This window comes from Bos mutus, chromosome 3 (genome assembly GCF_027580195.1).
Source record: "Bos mutus isolate GX-2022 chromosome 3, NWIPB_WYAK_1.1, whole genome shotgun sequence".
NCBI lineage: Eukaryota > Metazoa > Chordata > Mammalia > Artiodactyla > Bovidae > Bos > Bos mutus.
Window position 1 is genome coordinate 80,841,712 of NC_091619.1, and position 23,954 is coordinate 80,865,665.

General features: G+C 35.4%; 1 protein-coding gene across 7 annotated transcripts in view; it reads left to right on the forward strand.

Annotated features, from left to right (window-relative positions):
- Positions 1-23,954, forward strand: part of DOCK7 (dedicator of cytokinesis 7) — a 191,867-nt gene that overhangs the window by 80,560 nt on the left and 87,353 nt on the right. For 6 of the 7 annotated variants that reach the window (XM_070367924.1, XM_070367918.1, XM_070367920.1 and 3 more), the window contains exons 15-20: positions 7,496-7,613; positions 10,991-11,061; positions 14,791-14,929; positions 15,854-15,955; positions 18,658-18,744; positions 23,516-23,747. In XM_070367924.1, the coding sequence (XP_070224025.1) occupies positions 7,496-7,613; positions 10,991-11,061; positions 14,791-14,929; positions 15,854-15,955; positions 18,658-18,744; positions 23,516-23,747 (749 nt within the window). Of the gene's footprint in view, positions 1-7,495; positions 7,614-10,990; positions 11,062-14,790; positions 14,930-15,853; positions 15,956-18,657; positions 18,745-23,515; positions 23,748-23,954 lie in introns of those variants that run through there. The other variant, XM_070367925.1, reaches the window with a different exon arrangement.

Consider the following 23,954-nt stretch of genomic DNA (forward strand, 5'->3'; position numbering starts at 1 on the left):
ATTATGTACTAGCTATTGTTTTGTAATTAGAAAGTCAGTGCATTTATGTAGTAGTAAAGTAATATTTTATTGATAAATATTATCTAATCTTATGTTAAGATGACATAAGTTCGGAAATTTTTCTAGAATCTGGTTTTTATTACTTTGGTCTCTTGAACCTTGGTAAGTACAAGGAATTATTTCTTTTGTTTAGCCTGGGTATACTTTTTCTAAGTGTCCAATATAGAACAATATAAGTATTTCTGTTTGTAAGAGAAATAAAGAATGCAAGTAAATAAAGTATACAGATACTTCCAGTAGTGAAGAAGAAAAGCAAAACAGTTTTCCTTCGTCTTCATCTTCATTTTACCTTTACCACTGGTGCATGTTATGAAATTATAGAAGCGTATGTTGAACTAGTGAAAAAATTTGAATTTTCTCCCCCCTTTAAAAGGGATATGTTAGTGTTGTGATCATTGGTCATGAAGAGGGTGTTTCAAAACTTGTCTTAATTGAACTGTCTCCTTTCCTTGCTTGAAACTATTGACCCTGATATTTCATTCACCTTCTAGTTGAGGGGCAGTTGAGACGGCCAACTTCTTGTTTCTGTTGTACTCTAAGCTGTTTATTGGTAAGATCTGTATCTGTTTTTAATTTATATTCCATAGAGCACGTCAGTAAATTCCTTACATGTTGGAGAAACTAAATTTTTATTGAATGAATAAGATAATGATAAGTCTTAACATGGGAGTTTTTCAAACACAAAATTTGCATGTAATAGATACTCCTTTTTAGTATTGGAGGTTCTTTACAATGAAAAGAATTTGAAAAGTAGTCCCTTCCAGTGCATGAAAGTAACTGGATAATAATACCAAAGAAAGGCTATGTATAGGAATTTCTTTCTCTTTTAGTTAATGTGCTGGAATATTAATACTTTCTGTTGAAGTTGTAGTTGTAACGCTTCACATATAATGCTAAAAGAGATTAGAGGCAGTGGTTGCATATTCTTGGTTTATGATATTGTCTTTGGGTAGAAATATCTGGGTAATTTTTTTCTTATAGTAGTTTGACATGTTATGAAATATAATTAAAATAAATAAATTCTCTAATTACAAGCTGTGGAAGAGTGTCAACATGGGAAATGTAATGTGTTTAAACAGAACCCTGACCAGATATAACCAGTAACGTTATAAAAACTTAAAATTTTTATGCTAAAGAAAATAAGAAACTAAGCAAAATTAAGACCCAATTTAAGGATTCCCAGTTTCTACGAACTAATACTCAAAACTTCTTAGCTGCATGGAATTTTAGGACATTTAGGACCTTTGTTTAAAAAGTGAAGCAGAGTCTTTTATCCTCTCCCAGGTTGTGCAATCTTATGGAGATTTGGCTTCCAAATAAAACACAAGGCATTTTGGATCTTGTATCCCTGTTAATTTGAATATAGTATGTTCCTACTAATTTTTTCCTTTTTAACTGTGGTCATTTGTTTTTGAATTAATATATTTGGTAGAAAGACTAAAAGTAACTGAGAAAAATATTTATAAATAGAAATATTTATATGAACTAATGAAAAAGTAATATATTAGTTTCCTTTTCTTCTAGAATAGTACTGGCCAATGGAAGTACAGTGTGAGTTATTTATGTAAAAAACTGAAAAAAGATGAGTGAAATTAATTTTAACGTATGTTTTATTTATCTGATATATCAAAAATTACCATTTTAATATACCAGTATGAAATTGTTAATTAGGTGTTTTATATTCTTTTTTCATACTATCTTCCAAATCTAGTCTGTATTTTATACTTTCAGGATATGTCAGTTAGAACAGGTCCACGTAAAGTACTCTGTAGTCTCCAGGCAAGAATATTGGAGTGGGTAGCCAGTCCTTTCTCTAGGGAATCTTCCTGATCCCAGAATCAAACCCGGTCTGCTGTAACACAGGCAGAATTCTTTACTATCTGAGTCACCAGGGAAGCCCTGTATTCTCACTAGACTGTATTATTGGACAACAAAGGTCCAGAAGGTGAGTGACCTTCGAAGGAATCATTTTATTTATCTTAGCTTTTTTTCCTATGTCCATTAACTGGCATTAATAAATGTTTAATTTTTATACTGAAAGTACTTAATGTGGAAACCCAGATATTTGAAAATCTTTAAAATATAAAAATCCTCACTCTTCACTACTAACATTTTGGGGTCTATCATACCAGTTCCCTTGGATGACTGGCTAAATGTAATTTTTATTTAACACAAATGAGAGTATGTTATGTATAGCTCATGTTTTTTATATATGTACATTGATTTAAGACTTTAACATTTTAAAATTTATTTTTATATGAGTGCCTGTGTATTTACCATATCCTTTTAAGTGGCCGCACAGTGTTTTATTACATAGATGCACCTTAACTTAATCATCTCCCTATCAATGATACTTTAAGTTGGTTGTAATTTTCTGATTATAAACAATATGCATAGAAAATATATTTCTATTTGTATATAAATATTTTCATATGATAAGTTCATAGATGTTAACTTTCAAAGTAGATTTCTCTTTGCAGATTATCCTAAAAGGATTGTGCCAGTTTACATCCCTACCAAAAAGATATGAGAGTTTCTTTTTTCTCATTAATTTTTACCAGTATTTTGAATGAGCAAGACAAAAAATATTGATAAACCTGGTAGGCAAATATATCTAGTTGATTTTGCTGTCTCTCTGTCTTGCTCTCTTTGTGAATTATCTGGGTATTATCTAAATCTCCCTCTCCCCATCAAACTCCCTGTCCCATGTTTGTTTGTCTTTCTGACCAATTTTAGGAATTATTTACATGTGATGGATATTAACTCTTTGTCATCTATGTAACATCAGTGTTCTTCCAGTTTGTCCTGTCTCCCACTTGTGTTTTTGGTATCCCCTGCTCTGTAGAGGCTTTAAAATTGGTCTTTTATGAATTTTTGTGGCTCATGCTCAGAAATGTCTTCCTTACCTATAAAATAAGATCTCTTTAATGCTTTCCTGTTAGTTTTATTTTTATTATTTAAAACTTGGGTTTAGTCTAGAATTCATTTTGAGAAAGTGGTGAAATATGAAATCAGCCTTAAAAAAGGCTAGTCAGGTATCTCAACAACTCAACACTCTTTATTGATCTACCTTCTCTACGTTAACTTAAAATTCCTCTGAAGGAGTATTACAAATGCAGGGTAAAGACTTACTAGATTTATGTGGAACTTTATTAGTGGAGTTAGTAGTCAAAAGAACCTGGTCTAAATGCGTGCGTTTCACCTTCAGAGGCAAATTGAATTTAAAATTGTATTACTTATATTAGAAATTAAGCATAGCTTAACATTTAGTTAATTCCCATTTCACTTGAAAATCCAAACTCCAGAAGAGTTAAGTAAATATTTATGTGAGTTCTGTACTATTCATTCATTCAGTCAATGATTTATTCATAGGAGAAGCTATCCTAGGCATCAGAAATAGAGCAACTAACTAGATAGATAAGGTCCTTGCACTCATGGAGTTTGACCTTAAGTAAAGGAGATATATAAACAAGAAATAATACGTAAACAAGATAAGTTAGGATTATTTTAAGCAGATTATTTGAGTTGTGAATGGAATAACAAAGTGATGTCATGTTTGAGAGGGAAAGTGAGCCTTTCTAAAACTTAAAAGATGGAAAGGGACTGGTTATGTCCACATCCACAAATCTAAAACAGTAGTAATCCAATGCAGAAGTTGAGGGGTGGGAGGAAAGTATGATGTGTTTTGCTGTGCTGTGCATTTTGCCTGTCTATTTTAAACTTGCAATTTTCTCATTGAAATTTGTGGGCAGATTCTTTAGTTTTTAAGTCCCCTTGTGGGCCCCCAAAGACATTCAGTGTTCGTAACATTTATCGTTCTGCATTATAATTATTTGCCCGTTTGACTCTCCTTCCAGACGTGAGTTCTATGAAGTCAAGAACTCCCTTATTTTCAGTATCTAGTATACTGAAAATATACTCAGTAAATGTATACTCAGTAAATGTTTGTCACAGTGAGGAATTATAAGCATATTAAAGGCCAGTCTGTTGTCAAGGGCTTTGGATCCTATTTTCTCCCACCATTTCAGGAATCTTACATTCTTGTTTAGTGTGTGCAAACTCTGTCTCACCTACATTCTTTCCATTAGGATTTAATCACACTTCAACCTTTCCAGTCTTAAAAAGCTTCCCAAATCCCCATGTTTTGTCTCCAAATATCTTTCTCCCTTTCTCAACTCTACTCTTCAGAATTGTACTGGCTTCATTTTTTTAATGCCTACTACTCTTGAATCTTACTTTTGTCTGTTTTCAGCCTAAAATTATCAGTAACTTGTGCTCAGTTGCTCAGCTGTGTTCAGTTCTTTGTGACCTCATGCACTGTAGCCCTCTAGGCTCCTCTGTCCATGGAATTTTCCAGGCAACAATATTGGGGTGGATTGCTATTTCCTTCTCCAGGGAATCTTCCCAACCCAGGGATTGAACCCATGTCTCTTGTGTCTGCTGCATTGCAGGTGAATTCTTTACCACTAGCACCATCTGGATTTGATTAATTTTCCTGTAGTGCTAAAAGGGTAAGAACTTTAAGAGCATACCTATGGTGCTTTACACTTCTACCAGTTATTTCAGAGAAAAGGTTAAGAGTTGGTCTATGAAAGCCTTATTTGCAATAGCCAAGATATGGAAGCAACCTAAGTGTCCATCAACAGATGAATGGATAGAGAAGCTGTGGTGTGTTTATGTGATGTTGCTGAATTCAGTTGACATTTTTCATTTCTTTCCTCATGTGGTCCCTGAATAGCAATTGATGCTTAACTCTTTAATTCTACTTGTAATTTCTTCCTTTTATTTCCATGTCACTGTACTCTCAAGGTTTTCCTTCTGCTGCTTTGTAGGTGACTGACCAGTCTTCTTTGTAGGCTCATCCTCTTCTGGATGACCACAAGATCTTGGAGTTCCTTAAGACTCCTTTGTTTGAATAACACACAATGAGTAATTAAATGATATTTTAGTTCTCTCATAGTTAATGTCCTTGGCAGTGATTCTCAGCATAGGAAAAATGGTATAGATGCAAGATAGAAAAGAAGGAAAAAAGCCTTGTACTCTTGAATGTGAATTGTCACTATGAATTTAGGTATATTTCATGTTAAAAGCATTCTCCCCTAACTCTTTCAAAAGAAGAAACAATGAGTAACCCACAATTAGTGGCCTGGAAAAACATTTTCCACTTTATAAACCACAGCTCCTTGGAGAAATAGCTGATTCCAGGTTTGGAAAGAAAGTGTATAAGAAGAGCCTGGAATTAGCAAGAAGCTGTGGAAGACTAGTATGACTGAATCAAAGGGATTATGAGGCAGTTTGAATTGACCTTTTCACTTGTCAAGGATGATACAATTTGAACACCAATAAAGATAGTAACTGCAAAATATTTAAACCTGTTAATATGTTTGGTCCATTAATTTATAAGTGATACTTTAAAAAAATTGATCTCTTTTAGAGGAATGTAATGTACCAACTGATTATTTTGAAAACTGGCAGATAATGGAAAAGAATGAAGCATTTATTCTTGCTTCTCAGTAGATAAGGAAAAGTGCTTTTCATAGAGATATTTCAGCTTTTAAATATAGAAACAGTGATAGAATATTACCTTTTGGCAACCCTTAATGAGTTAATGGATTTAGGCATGAATCATCATTATCTACTAATTGCACAGAGAGAGAAACAACAACCAAACATTTTCCTCCTGATAGAAGGATACGGTATCATTTGTGAAGTGGTCTTGTCCCTGAAATTTGACCAAAGGTCTAGATTTAACTTTCAGTTGATAGAAAACACAGAGGAACATGTTAAATGTTACTATAGGGTGCAGTCAATAAAATCTAGCCTCTGGAAAAATCTACACAAAAATAATTCAGTTTCTTTAACAAATGCCATAGCAGTGGTAGAAGATGAAAAGACTTCGTCATGATCAACTAAGTACCTGTCTCTTTCTCCCATAGCTACTGCGCACTTCTCTCACAACGCAGCATTGTTTTGAAATGTTCTTGTTTATAGGTGTTTCCCTGCCATTAGATGTGTGATGACACCTTTTACCTCTTTTTAATCTTGTCATTTTTAACTTTTGACATTTTACATATAGTGTATCTGGATGTGGGTCTCTTTGAGTTCATCTTTGGAACTCTCTGAATGTCCTAGAACTAGATGTCTGTTCCTTTCCTCAGATTAGAGACATTTTCTGCCATTATTTCTTCACAATTTTCGGTAAGTGGGGTAATGCCACTATACATCCTGCTTTGGAACCTGCCTTTTTTTCATTCAACATGCTGGGTATCTCTTTCTGCATTAATAAATACTGCTGTACATTTTCATTTTGGGATTCTGATAGGTATTTGTCTTATTAGTATGTCTTAATTAGCCCAGTACTGATGAACATATTTCTTTATAATTCTTTATAGCTATTTCCTAATATAAACAATGTCATGAATTTCTTTGAACACACCCATTTGTACATATGTGTGGTTCTTTCCTTAGACTAGAGATGGGGTTGTTAGGTCAAAGAGTATATTCATTTAAAATTTCTGTATTACCCTACCACCTTCTGGAAAATTTAGACCTATTTTCATTGCCCCAGTGTTTGATTAGGAGGGTTTTATTATATTTGAAGTCCTGTACATCCGCTGTCAGCAAGCACTAGCCTTCAGGTAAAGAAAAAAAAAATCTTTTTTTCTTTTTTTAAAAATTCATTTTTAATTGGAGGATAATCATTTTACAATATTGTGTTGGTTTCTGCTGTATAGCAGCATGAATCAGCCATAATCTATTTTTTCTTACTTCTTTTGAAGCCCTCTATTTTGATGCTTTTTCTTGAATTATTTCTCATCTCTGTATTGGGAGCAGCAACTGCTACCAGCAGCTGTGTAAGATGCAACTGGGCTTACGTCAGTTGATTGTAGAGTAATATGTGATTTTCTCATAGTAGCTATCTAATACTGTTATGCCTACCATATTGCCATATGTGTTTTTTGAACAATAATGTAGAATATTATACCTCTTAAAACCTTGATCACATTTATACAAAAAGCCTTATTTATAAATGTCATCCTATAAGATAATATTAGAACTGTCTTTTAATTTCTTAATAATGTTTCTATCCTCACTTGTTTATTTCTCAGAAGCCTCTTTTAGAGGAAATAACTTGCATTTTGAAGTATGACTGAACTGTATTCTGATTTCAGCTTTACCACTTGGTTGTATGTGAAAAATCTCTTAACTTTTTTGGGCCTCAATTCATCTGTAAAGTGGGGGTATATTTGATTGCTCTCTGTTTGAATGATTACTCTAGGGATCAAATCTAACATTGTATGTAAAAATAGCATAGTGTCTATAGAGCAAATGCTAGTAATTCAGTATTTGTTCATTTGTTTCTTTTGTAGTGTGTAGTAGTGATACATAGTATTTTCAGATATGTTCACTATCATGTATACTATTGCCTTCACAGAAACCTTCTCTACATATACCCTCAGAGTCTTAATTTTGCCAACCGTCAAGGTTCTGCCAGAAATATAACAGTGAAAGTCCAGTTTATGTATGGGGAGGATCCTAGCAATGCCATGCCGGTAAGAAATGTTCTTTACAATTTCTATTCTTCATATGTGGTTCAAACAGACTTTTTTTTGGGGGGGGTGTGGTATCACTTGGTTGGCAGGTCTAAATTGGAAATTAATGTGATCTTGTAAACTGTATTTCTGACTTCATTACTTCCTGAACAGGTAGTAATGAGTTTACTTGAAGTCTTGTTTATTGAGGACTTGGTATATGCTAGGCACTTCCAGAGATACAAAGATGAATAAGATTTATAATCTAGAGGATATAAGAACAACACATAAGATTCAAAAATAGTGAACTTCAGAAGAGGGCCAGATCAGAATCACCTAGAGTGCTCTAACAGAGCACAGATAGCTCCTCTCTTTGCTTGCATCTGAGATTCTGATTCCCCTCCTTCAGAATAAAAGGGCAGGTAAGGGAGGTGGAAAGTGGTAGGCAGTAAATGGGGGCTGAAAATGCTCTCCTGGTAATTCTAATTTGTATGTTTCTTCTCACCTTGGTTGAGAACCTCTGGCAATAGTTCTCAACTTTGGTTGCATTTTACACTCACACAGGAAGCTTTTGAAAGTGCTAGTGCCCAGCTGAATCTCATTCCAATTACAGTATAAACTCTGGGGAGGGGTACCAGGCAGATACCATTATTTTTTAAATTCCCCCAGGGGATTACAGCTTCCCTGGTAGCTCAGACAGTAAAGAATCTGGCTGCAATCCTGGAGACCTGGGTTTAATCCCTAGGTCGGGAAGATCCGCTGGAGAAGGAAAGGCAGTCCACTCCAGTATTCTTGCCTGGAGAATTCCGTGCACAGAGGAGCCTGGCTGGCTACAGTCAATGGGGTCTCAAAGAGTCGGACACCACTGAGGGACTAACGCTTTCAAGGGATTAAATTTTTCAGTCAATATTGAGAACCTAAGGTATGTGCTAATTATTAGAAAATTGATAGTATATAGGGATTCAAAGGCCTAGATGTTCAGAGGAAGGAGAGGATGCCTCAGAAGTGGTTAAAATGTTACAGCAGTGGGTCTAGACCATGGGGAAAGGAAGGCAGTTCATATTGGAGAATGTTCTTCAGCAGAGGTAGAATGGTGAGTTGCCAGTGAGCTAGAACAATGCAAGATAAGTCAGAAATAGTAGACTGAGGCCAGACTGTGGAGGGTCTTGACTGCCCATATGGTCATTGAGGACTTGTGGGACACTAATAAATGCAGGCTCCATGAAAGTAGATTTTTTAACTTACAGAGTAGGAACGTACCTGTCACCTGTAGATGTTCACCCTCTGAGAGAACCTTTGTGGATTGAAAATAAGCTAACAGGTGCATTATTTACAGTTTTATTTTGGCCTTCTATGTGAGTCATTTGAATCAAGTTCTTTTGATTTTCTACTTACTAAGAAAACTATTTTCATTTCCACTATAGCCTCAATTTCATCAGGATTTATAGATCTTGATAACAGCAAGCACAAATTATTCATCTTTGTATTCTTCTATGGCAGCTTTTTCAGGTCTTTGCATATAATGCATGCTGAGCAAATATTTCAATAAATGTAGAATTTACTCTTGGGGTTTGGAATGAGCATTTCATGCTTTTAACTAGCTCTTCATTTCTGCTGAAGGACTGAATGTACCATCATTGTTGATGAAAAGATACTGGACTGTGAAAATAGATACTTTATTATCCTATATGTGAATGGTCATATGAATTTGAGCTTATGACAAACGTGGTGTATGTAAAATAATTTGTTTTTCTTTTTTGCTTAACAAACTCTTCCTTGTCTTAGCATATATATGGCCTCCTCTGCAGCGCCCCAGCTGCGTCCAGCCATATTGACAGTTAGACCACTCTTTCTCTTGGCACTGCCATAGTGCCTTCTGACTTCTTTTACAGGCTGCTTCCTTTATGATTATATGTTTATTTCTTTACCTTGTCCACTAGACTGTGAGCTCCTTGAGGGCAGGGACCATATCTTACTCATATCTGTATCTTGATGCCTGTCATAGTGCTTGACATAATTGATGCTCAGTTCATGTTGATGAATGATTACAAATACATGTTAAATGGTCAAAGGAACACTTTCCAGTTTATTTCATGCATGTTATGAAAATAAATTACTTTGTGAAAAACAAAAGCTTCTCAGAGGGGGAAAAATGTACTGCATTCCATTCACTTGTGTATTATTAATGTTATGAAAATATAATGCTTTTATGTTTATGTGAGTGGGTGGTTTGAAAGAATATATAACCAGACATTTGCTTATTTTTGTATTTGCTTATTTTTTTAAACTATTAAAATGGGTCTTAAGATAAATTTTGATCAAATAACATTGATATGATAAAATCATAAATTTCATAATTCTGGCACTGCAGCAACATTTTTATTAAAACATAGTAAGATATTCTTAGAAAACTTTTGAAATTAGACATATCTAGGAGAGTCATAATTATTGTACTTTTACATACTCTTAAAAGGACCTGCAAAAAGAAACATAGATATCTGTTATTATGTTCTTTTTATTTAAGGATGGTGCCAGTTAACCCCTTCCCATGAGGAGTAAACTTTGAGTCGTTTTTACCACTTGTGTGATAGAAGTGTGATGACCTGTCCACATACCTATTCATGCGTGTGTAGAATGACTGGCCAGACTTAAAGGTTTAATTTGTGACTAGATAACATTGTAAGCGTGCCACATTGGAATCATAGCTGTGACATTGACATCAATAAGACATTTATCTAATCAGCTGCCCTAATTAACCATAGCATGGTTGGGTAGAATTCACGAGACGGATATATAAGACTGAATTATTTTACCTCTAAAATGTTGCTAAAACTTTTAGAAACATCCAGTCTCTAAAAGTGGTACTTTTTTTTTTTATGTGGTGAATTAAAAAAAGCATAAGTAAGAATAGAAGACTGGAGCTCCTCTTTCATGGTAGAGTAGCTTACAGTAAGGATACAGAGATTGACCAAAATTAGAATATTTTAATATAAATACTTTATATTTGACATTTAGAATGACTGTTGTTTTAGTAGAGAAGCCACCAATTTGTATAGTAGATATATGTCACCATTCTAGGATTGTACTCTTATATAAATTCCAAATTATGTACTACAGCTAGATTTTAAAATGAATTCTTTACCTTCTTCAAGAAAAAGAAATGTACCTTATTGCCCAATAGATATAATGGATAGAAACTTTCTGAATGTTTGAATGTCAGATGGGTGTGTAGTTGAAAAGAAATTTACATTTAAGCAATTGAACTTATAGGCACATGTTCTTCATTGGGCTGATTTTGCCCATTGTTCTCAGTTATTAAATCAGACCAATTCTTACATAGATATGAAACATCCAGCATTTATTACAACAAAGTTTCAACATGCTGTTATTTGTTACAGGTAATCTTTGGTAAATCTAGCTGTTCAGAATTTTCAAAGGAAGCCTATACAGCCGTAGTATATCATAACAGGTACTGAATTCAAATATTTCTTTCAAAGTTACTCACTTCTCAGTGGCATTGTTAGCTCTCACATTAGTGTGTTTACTGAATGCTTTGCTGCACTGAATGTGCAAATTCAAGACAGCCAACATCAGAGTTTTAAATTTCAACCTGTAGATATACATTCTCTCCACAGACATCTCGAAGTTAAGACTTTATATACAAAACATCTTTTCTGTCAAATTCTCTGATCCTTTCATTTTTATTATATTGTTATTGATTACCATTGTGGCCTCTGGTCTTTCGGTCTCTCGCTGTTGTTTTCACCTACACTTTGTAGTTTTACTTAACTCTTTACTAAACTTGCACCCAAGTGCAACATCTAGTAAGTTGGTGCAGCATCCAATAAATCTTTGCCTTAGTGTCTTTCCATTTTAGTTCTTTGGAAAATTGATTGTTAACTCTGGATAACGTAATTTCTGCTTTCTTTCTCCTCCTCCTTTCTGTTCCTCCTCCTCTACCTTCCCCTCCTCCTCTTCTACCATCCCTACCTCTTCCCCTCCCTCCTCTCCCCCTGCTCCTACGCTAACCCCTCCTTTTTTTTTCTATTATTGGATGCTATTGGAGAAAAATCAAAATCGTGCCCATTGAGGCTGTCATGGACTGATGGTGTTTTATCACATGATGAGGCTACAGTGTTTTACCTTCTCTTGGCCCCACTCCTCTTTGGTAAATTTGGTTGGCATCACTTTTTTACCCTCTCTCCCATTTGGCAGTGGCTATTTTAAGCTTTTCTTCCCTTGCTTTAGCTCCTACCTCTTTCTGTCCTGCTTTACGAAGTCGATTGAGACCATCTGACTTGGTGTCTGTGAACTGCTACGCTTTTCATCTCAGATTATCTCTGTGTGGATCTGCATTCCTCTGTTGTGAGGTTGGTAATGGTCCACTCCCTCCCTCAGCGTGGATCTTTTCATCTCTGCTCTCAAAGAGTCTTATCCAGCCTCTTCAGAGTGTGACTCCATCAGTTATTCCTTTTCTTAACATCATCGGTCTTCTGCTTCATTGGCTCCATCTCTTATTGCCACAAAATTTGTTTCTTCTATACTTCCAAAAACAAAAGTCTTTATTCACTGCTGTTATGTAGCATGGCTTTTCCTTCCCTTCCCTAAAACTTTCTTCTTTCTTACCTTTATTTTATGGCCCTCTCTCGGTTTACTTTTTTTCTATAATAATTATTCTAATTTTTCTTTTTCTTTAAAACATACGCCTTCCACACAAAGCACTAAAGTTTTGCCTTTAACCTTCTTTTTCTATAATGTTCTCTCCCTAAATAATCTTGTATGTATTCCAGAATTATACTCAGCGAAACCACTACTGCTTTTACCTTTGTGTGGCTTGTCCTCACTCTTTATTTTCCGTCCTAACCTTCTTTCTGAGCTATAGATGTGCATTTTCAGATCTTTTAGGTGTATTCATTTGAATGCCTACTTCCTTCTTAATTTCCATGTGTTTATTCTTGACTCTCTTCCTAAACCAGTCTCTCCCTGTTTTTATTAAGGGTACCACCATTTTTCCAGTTGCTCTGACTCAGAATATAAAACATTCTTAACTTCCTTCTTAATGTCTCTAATCCAATCATCTTTTATGTCTTAGTGTTTATATTTCTGCTCCATTACAAACATATCCTGTGCTGTCCTGTTTCTGGGCCTTTCTTGGATCTTTTTTTCTTTTATAATACTAATTCCCTCTATTTATTGAACTACTCATAGTTTAAGGCCCATATCATGTATCTCTTCCTAAATGACAGTTCCTTGATCCAAAACTTGAAATAATCTGTTTAGCTCTTCTCTTGGAGCACTTAACCTTATATGCTCTATACCAGGGGTCAGCAAACTTCTCTAAAAAGGGTCAGATGGTATATATTTTAGGACTTGTGCACCGTCTGCTCTTTTGCAGCTGCTCAGCCCTGTTGTTCTGCAAAAGTAGCCATGCACAGTCAGTTGCAAGTAAACGGGCATTGCTGTCTGCCAATAAAATTTTTTAATGGACCCTGAAATTTAAATTTCATTTAATATTTTAAGTTAAATATTATTTGTTTGAGTTTTTTAACTACTTAAAAATATAAGAATCATTTTTTAGTTTGTAGGCTGTACAAATCCAGTAATGAACTGGATTTGGCCTGTGGCCATTGTTTGCCAACCCCTGCTTTATAGCATAGCTGTTGATATATGTTCTTATACTTCTGCTAAATATATATTTTTGAGGGTTTTTTAAAAATATTCATCTTTAAAACCACCATAAAAATCACACAGTGCTTATTAGCCTAATGGTGGGTAAATAAAAATACTTATTGATGAATAACTCGTAGATGTTTAATTTTCCATAAGAACCTTCACATAATGATTTCAGGAAAGAAATGAACTGAAACACTAAATACCAGGAAACATGGAGAAAGAAGGTTGTAATTTCCGTTTGTGGCTAAGTCTTTATTTTGTTGCTCTCAGCATTAGTAGAATTAAAATGATAGAGTCTAACACTACTAGTAAATACAACTTTCTCATAATTCAGTGGTGATTAGTAAGTAATACGATCTATAGCATCTTATATTCACTGAAGTCATCAAATTATCAAATGGCAAGCATTAACTATCTTTCTTATGGGTATTAAAACCTTTATGCCCCTTACCTGTTAAGCATTTTTGAAGCTTATTTGAGATGGAAGAATATTTGACATATTTCGCATCAGAGGAAAATCCCTAGTTGGTGGGATGGCTTTCACTTTAAAGATAGTTGGAGCCATACAGTGTGGATGTCTTTTCATTGTAATAACTCTGAGAGCTACTAACCAAATACAGAAGGCTGGGATGCTAAGGTTCTCTCTTAGCTCTATATCATAAATAGCAGTCATGGTGCTGTTTATGATATACCATAGAAATGCATATGCTTATACCACAGAAATGCCCATACGGGCCACTCTCAATACATCTCAGTTGTATTGAGATGCAACTACTACTGGTTTGATCAGATATGACATTTGTTGTATTCCTATAGTAGCTGTGTGCACTTTCAAGCAGTGGGACACATGCAATTGTGGGTGTTCTCTGATTTCTTTTTCTGTTCTTTTTTCTCTTTTCCTTTTTTTTTTAAGCTGTCAGTCAATAAATAGTCCATGTTTTTGGTAACATTATTTCTTTAGCAATGGGATAATAAATACAAGGAAATTCTATAGAGAGCCCATCTTGATACCAGATTGTCTAAACATATCTTTTTTCTTTTTTTTTAAATAGAAGGATAAACAAATTAGTCTTAATATAAAGCTGTACTCCTATAAAAGAAAAATGTTTTTCTATGGTATGGTTATGAGATATACTATAAAAAACTTATTTTTCTATGTAATACATATCTAGATTGGTCATAAAATAGAAAGCCTTGCCCTAGTTTCCTCTTCTGTACAATTTCCAATCTAATGAAGATCTCAGCATTAAGGTGGTGATTATTAGTGAATTTTCAAATAGTAGGATTACTCAACCCATTAATGAAAATGGGATAGACATTTCAGAAACAGTGACAGCTCCCTCATCTGGAAGTGTAGGAGTTAGTTACTTAGAGTTTGGAAATAAAAATACTTTGGACTAGAAGAAAAATTAAGCACGAATCATGAAATTAATTTAAAAATTACTCAGGTATACAAATGCAGTAATTATTTGTTTTGAACACATTATTGATTATTGATCTGTTTTGTTCTGTTTTTTGTATGAAGGTCTCCTGATTTTCATGAAGAAATCAAGGTTAAACTCCCTGCTACTTTAACTGACCATCATCACTTGCTTTTTACTTTTTATCATGTTAGTTGTCAACAAAAACAAAATACTCCTCTTGAAACTCCTGTTGGATACACAGTAAGTATATTTTTGTTAAATATTTACCTCTTTGATCATAAAAATAATTACAATATTTAAGATATACTTTGTGTCCATTATTATTTGAGGATTCCTTATCTGATTCTCCACATTGGTTAGGAAGGGTCATCGTAAGAAGAAAATGCTTGTTAATATGGTTAACTAATGTCATTAATTAACTAACATGTTTAAACACTTAGGTGTTGGTCCTAATTATTGTATATTTATCCAACATTACTGTGTAAATATAATAGTTTTAAGGGTTCTTCAGAAGAAAATGGTTTGAATGTAACATAACTAAAAGAGACCTCTGTAATTAAAACCCCTTTCAATTGCCTTAGTTAAAGCAATTAAAACCCTTGAGTATTTCTTGAAAATCATTGCTTTTGAATTATAAACCTAAGATGAATACATCATACTGTGCTAATCACAGTTTTGTCAGAAAGGCATGCCTTCACCCAAAAGAGAAAAACTAACATTTGATTCATATTTTTTGTCTTCAGTTTATGACATGAATTTTGCTAAATGTTAGAAAATAAGTTTGTCATACTCTTTAGTTTTATTTTCAACATTTATGTCTAATCAAATCTTTCTTTCCCTATTTACATTGGCACATTACCCCAGTTTAAAATTGATTCCTTTTATGGCCTTTTTCTACTGCCAACTTTCCTTTGCCTAATAAGGTACTGCTATAGATTTAAATATTGCATAGTTAGTAATAATGGCTTGGAGATCCTTCTCAAGCCATGGGGAAACTTCTTTAGATGAATTATAAAGGCCTAATTATTATTATTACCTAACTAAATCCCTTGGTATTTAGTGATGTGAGACAAATTTGGCTTATAGCAAGTTCTTGAAACAGATTTTTGAAGTAATATTAATAACAAACATTTAAGTTAATGTTATTTCTTTTTTATTTAAAAGTGGATACCAATGCTTCAGAATGGACGATTGAAGACTGGGCAGTTTTGCCTACCAGTCTCACTGGAAAAACCACCACAGGCTTATTCTGTACTGTCTCCTGAGGTCAGTATCTCTCACGTTGAAATTCTCCAGATTCAATGAAATGAGTTTTTCATTACAAAGGTAGTTTTCTCAAACTTCTGTCTCTAAGTATGTATATAGTGAAGTACTATTATTTCTCCTATAATTAAAATTACTCTATAGAATACTTTGAAGCATTATATGTTGTTGATTTTTTTTTTTTTCTAATACACCTTTGAAAGGCAGTGTAGTATGGTTTCCAAGATTTCACTGCTCACTTGTGTGATATCAGGTAAGTTTCTTACTCTGCTAAATTGTTGAAGTCCTAGCGCCCAGTGTGACAGCTTTTGGAGATGGGGGCCTTTGGGAGGTAATTAGGTTAGATGAGGTCATGAGGGTGGGGCCTCATGCCTGGTTAGTACTCTGTAAGAAGAGACACTAGAGAGCTTACTGTCTCTCAGCTGTGTGAGGAGACAGTGAGAGGTGGTCATCTGCAAGCTAGGAAGGGTTCTTACCAGAAACTGACCGTGGTAGCACCTTGATCTTGGACTTCTAGTGTTCAGGCTGTGAGGAAATAAATTTCTGTTACTTAAGTCAACCAGTATATGGTATTTTGTTATGGCAACCTGACTTAAGACTCTGTCTGCCTGAATTCTCTCATCTGTAAATTGAGGAAAATAAGTAATGCCTACAAAAAGGATTGTGTTGATGACTGAATGATTAGTAGTACATAGAACTTAGAATAATGCCAGGCACATGAAGTATACTAAAGAAGTGTCTGCTACTATTATGGTATTCCTGTTGCCACACTACTTGTTAGAATATTTTATGAGAGTAGTTCTTACTTTAGCGTGCATCAAAATCACCTGGAGTATTTGTAGTATTACCAGTGGTTCAACCTTAGCCCTAGAGTTTCTGATTCGTAAGGTCTGGGCTGGGGTTTGATTATTTACATTTCTTACAAGTGTCCAAATGATATTTATGCTGCAGATTGTTTTTAAAGAAGTATGTGTTCACTGTTTACTTGGGTGTCCTATTTTTTAAAGATGAAAATGAGTATTTTGCATTGTAAGAGCTAGTGCCATTTCTTGCATTGAGTAGTTACTATATACTCCACCAGCTTTTTTTAAAAAAAAGTTTCAAAGACTTCATTATTTACCTCAGTAAAGATACCACATTTCTTACCTACATTAATTACCAACACTAATTTTAGTGTTGAATTGTAATAGAAAACTGACTTTCTTTGGTTTTATTTTCTTCATATAATAAAAATAAGAAACCATGGGAAAGAAAGCCTATCTGCCTATTTTGTTGTTGTTGAGACATTCTGTTTTTTTTTCATTTGTTTCAAGGATGTTTGTAATTGTTTGTGTAGCCTTTTTTTCCCTGATGGCTGCTTTAAACTCCTGTCAGATCTGTCTAGTATCTGTGTCATCTGACTATTGATGTCTGTTGATTGTCTTTTCTCATTTAAGTAGAAATTGTCCTGGTTCTTGATATGGTGTGTGGTTTTTTGTTATATCCGAAACATTTTGGGTATTATGCTGCGACTCTAGAGCTTATGTTAGTCTGTGTTTTAGCAGTAGTGAGAAGTCCTGTTGCCAGGGGAGGTAAAGACTCACACTCCCCACTGTGCATGGGGCTTCCCAGGCAGTGCTAGTGGTAAAGAACCCACTTGCCAATACAGGAGACATAAAAGATGTGGGTTCGATCCTTGGGTCAGGAAGATCCCCTGGAAGCGGGCATGGCAACCCACTCTAGTATTCTTGCTTGGAGAATCCCATGGACAAAGGAGACTGTTGGATTGTAGTCCATAGCGTTGCAAAGAGTCAGACATGGAGGTGGAATGGGGCTGTGGTTTGTTTTCTTGGCTTTGGCCAGATTAGGGCAATTGTTGGGTTTGGCTAGAGGGAGCAGACTTTTTGTCTTTTCCTTTTAGCATTTCTGGGTTACCAGCTTCTCTAGCAAACTAGTCCAGGATACGTGAGAGAAAAATAAAACTCAGGAAACACTGCCTTATAGTTCCTTTGATCCTGAGGTCCCTAGCACATCTACCTCCTTCTCTCCCCTTTCAGTCTCTATGTTTCTTTTTTCAAGTATCATGTTCCAGCTTTTTAGCTGTACTTATCAGGAAGAATAGAGAGAACTGATGTACTGTCTTTTAAAAATAATTTTTTGTGATCTGATTTTAACACTCCAAGCAATTTATGTCAGAAAAAAAAATGTTTCCTAATCCTTAAAACAACAGACTTCCTTTGCTTATGAATATTTTAAAGCCAAATTAAAACATAGGAGTTTTTAATATAAAGAAAATAGGCTATTATAAACCAATAAGATATTATAGTTGTGAATTTATTGCCATTAAAAGAGATTCACAATGTGATAGGTGAAAAGCAGGTTTCAAAATAATATGTTTGGTACCACCTATGTGAGGGTGTATATAAAGATATATATGTGTAGGGAAGATTTGGAATGATATAAAGGGATATGTTTCTAGGAAGCTAGAATTTTGAAGGCATATTTTCTGCTTTTTGCTCCTTGAGCCTTTTACTTCTTTTGTAGGAAACATTGATTTTGTAATAAGAACAAAATATAAGTTTTACATTTGTTTGTAGTGCATAAAATATATTTCCATAGTATTTTTTCTTATTGAGATATCGTAATTTTTGTTTCATAATTCATAGTTGTTTCAGCATTCATAATCAACTTAAGCATCTGTGATCATTGTATTCAATGTCTTATAGGTTCCCCTACCTGGCATGAAATGGGTAGATAATCACAAAGGTGTTTTTAATGTTGAAGTTGTTGCTGTTTCATCTATCCATACACAAGTAAGTGGTTTTTTAATAATTTTTACGATCACATTTCACTTAAATGAATTGAACTTAAATCAGTTTTTTCTGTTATGACATTTGAAACTATGTATCAGTTTAAAATGTATAGGTTTAGAAGTAACTTTTTAAAGGAATCAACAAAATATCATTTAATGTCAGCAGAAGCAAATATTTTCCTTTTCAGAATGTTATTGACTTCATTTTGAACAATTAAAGTGATTTTTTTCCCCCTAAGTTTCTAGAACATAGCAGAATAATTAGAGTTGAAAAACGATTTTCCAGCTCATTTTATTTCTCATAGACTTAGATACTTCAAATGGAAAAGGTCCTTGGGGGTCTCCATATTTTTCTCTATATCTCTGAAATGTGCGAAGGTCTCCTGAAAGCCTTTGTATTTACTCATTCTGTAACTGGAACGCTTTTCCTCTGACATTCATTTGACTTCTCTTCATAAAGAGAAGCCTTTGCATGTAACTCTTAACCATAGCAGCTCCATCACTCTGGCTCGTCTTACACTGCACTCATTACTGCTTGTTATTTTCACTTGCATGCTCTTGTACTTTTGCTTCGTCTCACTCTTTCTCTCTCTCTCTCCATGTGCATATATATTCATTCATATCCTTTGTTTATGTTCTTTCTCCCATTATATTGTAAGCTCCATGTGGTCAGGGATGTTGTTACCTGTGAAAGAGTGAGCCTTCCTTTCAAGGACTTTACAGTGAAATAGAAGGAAATGCAAAAATAATCATAATACAAGAAAGCTAGTATTATATTAGATATATGAACTAAATTTTTTCAAGTACAGAGAGTTGTCAGTTTTGCTGGGAACTGAGTTACTGCATTGGTGAGTAGATATTTATCATATATAGAAGAGAAGGTAGACAGTGCAGTTGATTAAAAGCAAGTGCAGGACTTCCCTGTGGCACAGTGGATAAGAATCTTCCTGCCAGCACAGGGGACACAGTCTTCCCTGGCAGGAAGATTCCACATGCCAACTAAGCTGGTGTGCCACAACTACTGAAGCCTGTGCACCTAGAGCCTGGGTGTGCAGCAAGAGAAGCCACTGCAATGAGAAGCCGGTGCACCCGAACAAAGAGCAGCCCCCTCTCGCCAAAACTAGAGAAAGTGTATACACAGCAGTGAAGACCCAGTGCAGCCAAAAATAAACAGATAAAGCAAGGGCAGGTAATCTGTTGTGAATGCAATTTTAAGTGCACGGAAAATCATGACATAGAACATGAACATAGAAGACCAGGCTGATAAAATATTATGAACAACCTTAAATGCCACAGAATTTAGGATGGTGATTTCTAACTTAAAAGTAAACACGAGAGAAGTAAGTTTAGGAGCATACCAAGGAGGTGAAATTATGGGACCATAAGGAGTTTAATTTTGAGTTTTAAGTTCTTGTGCACTTCAGATAAAGATGTCCTGTAGGCACTTGTGATGAATGAATTTAGGATTGGGAAGTAACAGAATAAATGTGATAGCTGAAACTGTGCTAGTGAATATGATTTTCCAGGGAGAAAATGTAGAGTGAGAAGAGGTGGATGTTTAAAATAGAATATGTGGGTTTTCCAACTTGAAAGGGTATGCGGAGGTTTCCAAGGCTACCTTCAACTTCTGTGATTTTCTAGCAGAACTCACAGGACTCAGTGGAGAGTATATTCACAGCTATGATTTATTTTAGTGAAAGACATAAAGCAAAATCAGATAAGGGGAAAGAGGTTCAGTCTGGAGGAAATAGGACACAGGCTTTCAAGAGTTTTCTCCTAGTGGAGTCACACAGGGCAAGTGGGAACAGCATATGTGAAATGTCTACCAGGGTAGCTCAGTTCCCAGAGTTTTTACCATAGGCTTGTCTCGTAGACACCCACTGCCTAACACATACCAAGATGCGAGATTCATAGAACCAAAGCAAGTATTAAGCATAAACTATATTGCTTGCACAGTTTCGGTGTAGTGAGCATTCGCCTGTCAGTGGAAACCCTCCTAATACCCAACTTCTGATACCAGCCGAGGGCCAACCTTGAAATCAGGCCTTTGAAATGATAGCAGTCTTAAGCTTGCTATGTTAACTCTTCTCTGCACAGTGAGATAGAGAAAAGTAAGAAGACAGAGTGTCTCTGTATTATATTTTAAAACAACAGCAAAAAAGGTAGTATATATGTTTTATTTAGCTTTCCACAGGTAGATCCCAGTAAAATACTGCTCCAGTGGAGTTTTTACTTTTCTGTTACTAGATATGTCGTGTGTTTTTGTGTTTCCTGTAGAACTTACTCTTCTGATAATGAAAAGGTTGGCATTATAGTATACTGTTGAAACACTTTCCTTCTCATAATAAAATTATTTTTAATATCATACGATATCTTCTTAAGTGTACAAACACATTCTTTTTCATTTTTGCTTTGAATTCTATAATCATTGTTAGTTTTCTCTTTTTTTAGTGTTGGTAATGTATCTTTTACTTCCAACTTTGTTTTTAGGGAGGCAGATACATATGTTCTGTTTAATGTAACAAAGAAGGATTTCGGGTGAGATATTTCATATAGATGATTTTGAATCTATAGAAGTAGAGGAAGAATAGACTGGGAGGGTGTAATGTGTAGCATCCTGACAGTCTCAGATATGACTGAAACTCAAAAGTTTATAAATTTTACAGCTATGTAATATAATTGCATCATGTATTATAATCTTTCTTAAAAGGCTCAATTGAAGACAGTAAGTGTTTTTATGATGTTTTGTAACTTCATTTGTATCTCTTTAAAATTGACCAAAATTTATATACATAGTTCAATAGAATTATTTTTATTCATTTAAAACATATCAAGTTAAAACACTATTGGAAGAAACATAAGCTAGAATCAAGATTGCTGGGAGAAATATCAATAACCTCAGATATGCAGATGACACCACCCTTATGGCAGAAAGTGAAGAGGAACTAAAAGCCTCTTGATGAAGGTGAAGGTGGAGAGTGAAAAAGTTGGCTTAAAGCTCGACATTCACAAAACGAAGATCATGGCATCTGATCCCATCACTTCATGGGAAATAGATGGGGAAACAGTGGAAACAGTGTCAGACTTTATTTTTCTGGGCTCCAAAATCACTGCAGATGGTGACTGCAGCCATGAAATTAAAAGATGCTTACTCCTTGGAAGGAAAGTTATGACCAACCTAGATAGCATATTGAAAAGCAGAGACATTACTTTGCCAACAAAGGTCCGTCTAGTCAAGGCTATGGTTTTACCTGTGGTCATGTATGGATGTGAGAGTTGGACTGTGAAGAAGGCTGAGCGCTGAAGAATTGATGCTTTTGAACTGTGGTGTTGGAGAAGACTCTTGAGAGTCCCTTGGACTGCAAGGAGATCCAACCAGTCCATTCTGAAGGAGATCAGCCCTGGGATTTCTTTGGAAGGAATGATGCTAAAGCTGAAACTCCAGTACTTTGGCCACTTCGTGCAAAGAGTTGACTTATTGGAAAAGACACTGATGCTGGGAGGGATTGGGGGCAGGAGGAGAAGGGGACGACAGAGGATGAGATGGCTGGATGGCATCACTGACTCCATGGACTGGAGTCTGGGTGAACTCCAGGAGTTGGTGATGGACAGGGAGGCCTGGTGTGCTGTAATTCATGGGGTCACAGAGTCGGACACGACTGAGCGACTGAACTGAACTGAAGATGATAAATGTAAAGCTGTTTAGCATTAGTGCCTTTTCTTAAAGTTTGTTTTCATTGTTAGCTAACTAAAAGTCTCCCTGGAGTTTTAGTAGACTTTTTCTCACATCTCATTGGTCAAAATGATAGCATGTGGTCATCGAATAGATACGAATAAAGCTTGAAGAGCAGGCACATTTCTGCTTTAAATAAAGATTGTGGTTCTGTCAGCGCAGAAAGAGGTTAGAGAATAGCAGTTAGGATTTAGTCAGGAGATGGAAACTGCCAATAATGGAATGGAGAAAATCTGTAAATAAATGTTAACTAGGTTAAAGGTGACTCACTCCATAAATGGGTTAAAAGAGAATCTGTAACGGAGAGCAGTTACAGAGTGATAAGGGAGGAAGGAACTTGGAAACCTAGAGGAAGATTTGAAGGGTGAGAGTCAGACCCCTGAAGAGGGACACCACTGCCACAGTCACACTGCGCCTGCTGTGCTGTGTTGTGGAGGAGACTGGATAGAGGGACCTGCTGTGGAACTGGAGAGCCACCCCTGCTGCCCACGACCCTCGCCTCTGAGCCATAGCTTCGCGTCCACTCGCCGCCATCAGGAAAGCAAACAGGGAGAAGAAGACTCCCTTCCAACTCCTCAAGCCTGGCAAGACTGTTTCCCATACCCTCTGTTGTCAGAGCCTAACACAAGCCAGCTGACAAAGGACAAATGTAGTTTGAAGAGTCTAGGTCCAGGGTTGCAAAATGTGGAAAAGATGGGCGGAGGGGTTGGATGGAGCTAAGAGGTAATAAATTAACAATTGACACAGGTAGGTTACTTACACACCTGCCATAATAATTGAGCTCTATAACAATAAGACAGACTCAACAACTGGAAAAAAATCCTGATATCAATAGATTTTTTTTTTGAGTAATCAATAGTATTTGAAGCAGCTACATTATAATAACAGATGAGAATAGAATACTGGGTAATTGGAAACAATGTATATACTAATGTGTACTCTCTTGTGTTATCAATTAGTATGAGATACCAGAGGTCCATAGTTAGGAGTATTTACAAAGCTAAGATTGTTTAGTGCCTCTGTTCCTTCTTTGTTTTAGGACCCTTATCTCGATAAGTTTTTTGCTCTGGTAAATGCTCTGGATGAACACATGTTCCCAGTCCGAATTGGAGACATGCGAATCATGGAAAACAATTTAGAAAATGAATTGAAGAGCAGTATTTCAGCGTTGAATTCATCTCAGTTGGAACCAGTGGTCCGATTTCTTCATCTCCTGCTTGATAAACTGATACTTTTAGTTGTTAGACCTCCTGTCATTGCTGGCCAAATAGGTAATTTACTTATGTTTAGGGAATCATAAGATTTATCATTTGACATTTCTAACTTTTACAGAAATAATACCATGATTCCTATTTGCTATCTCTGTAAGGACTGTGTTTCATTTGGGTGGGGGCGGGGGGAAGGTTGTTACTTGTTTCTAATGCTGGAAAATAATAAGTTTCTTTGTTTCTTTAAAGTGTGCCATACACCTCTATTCA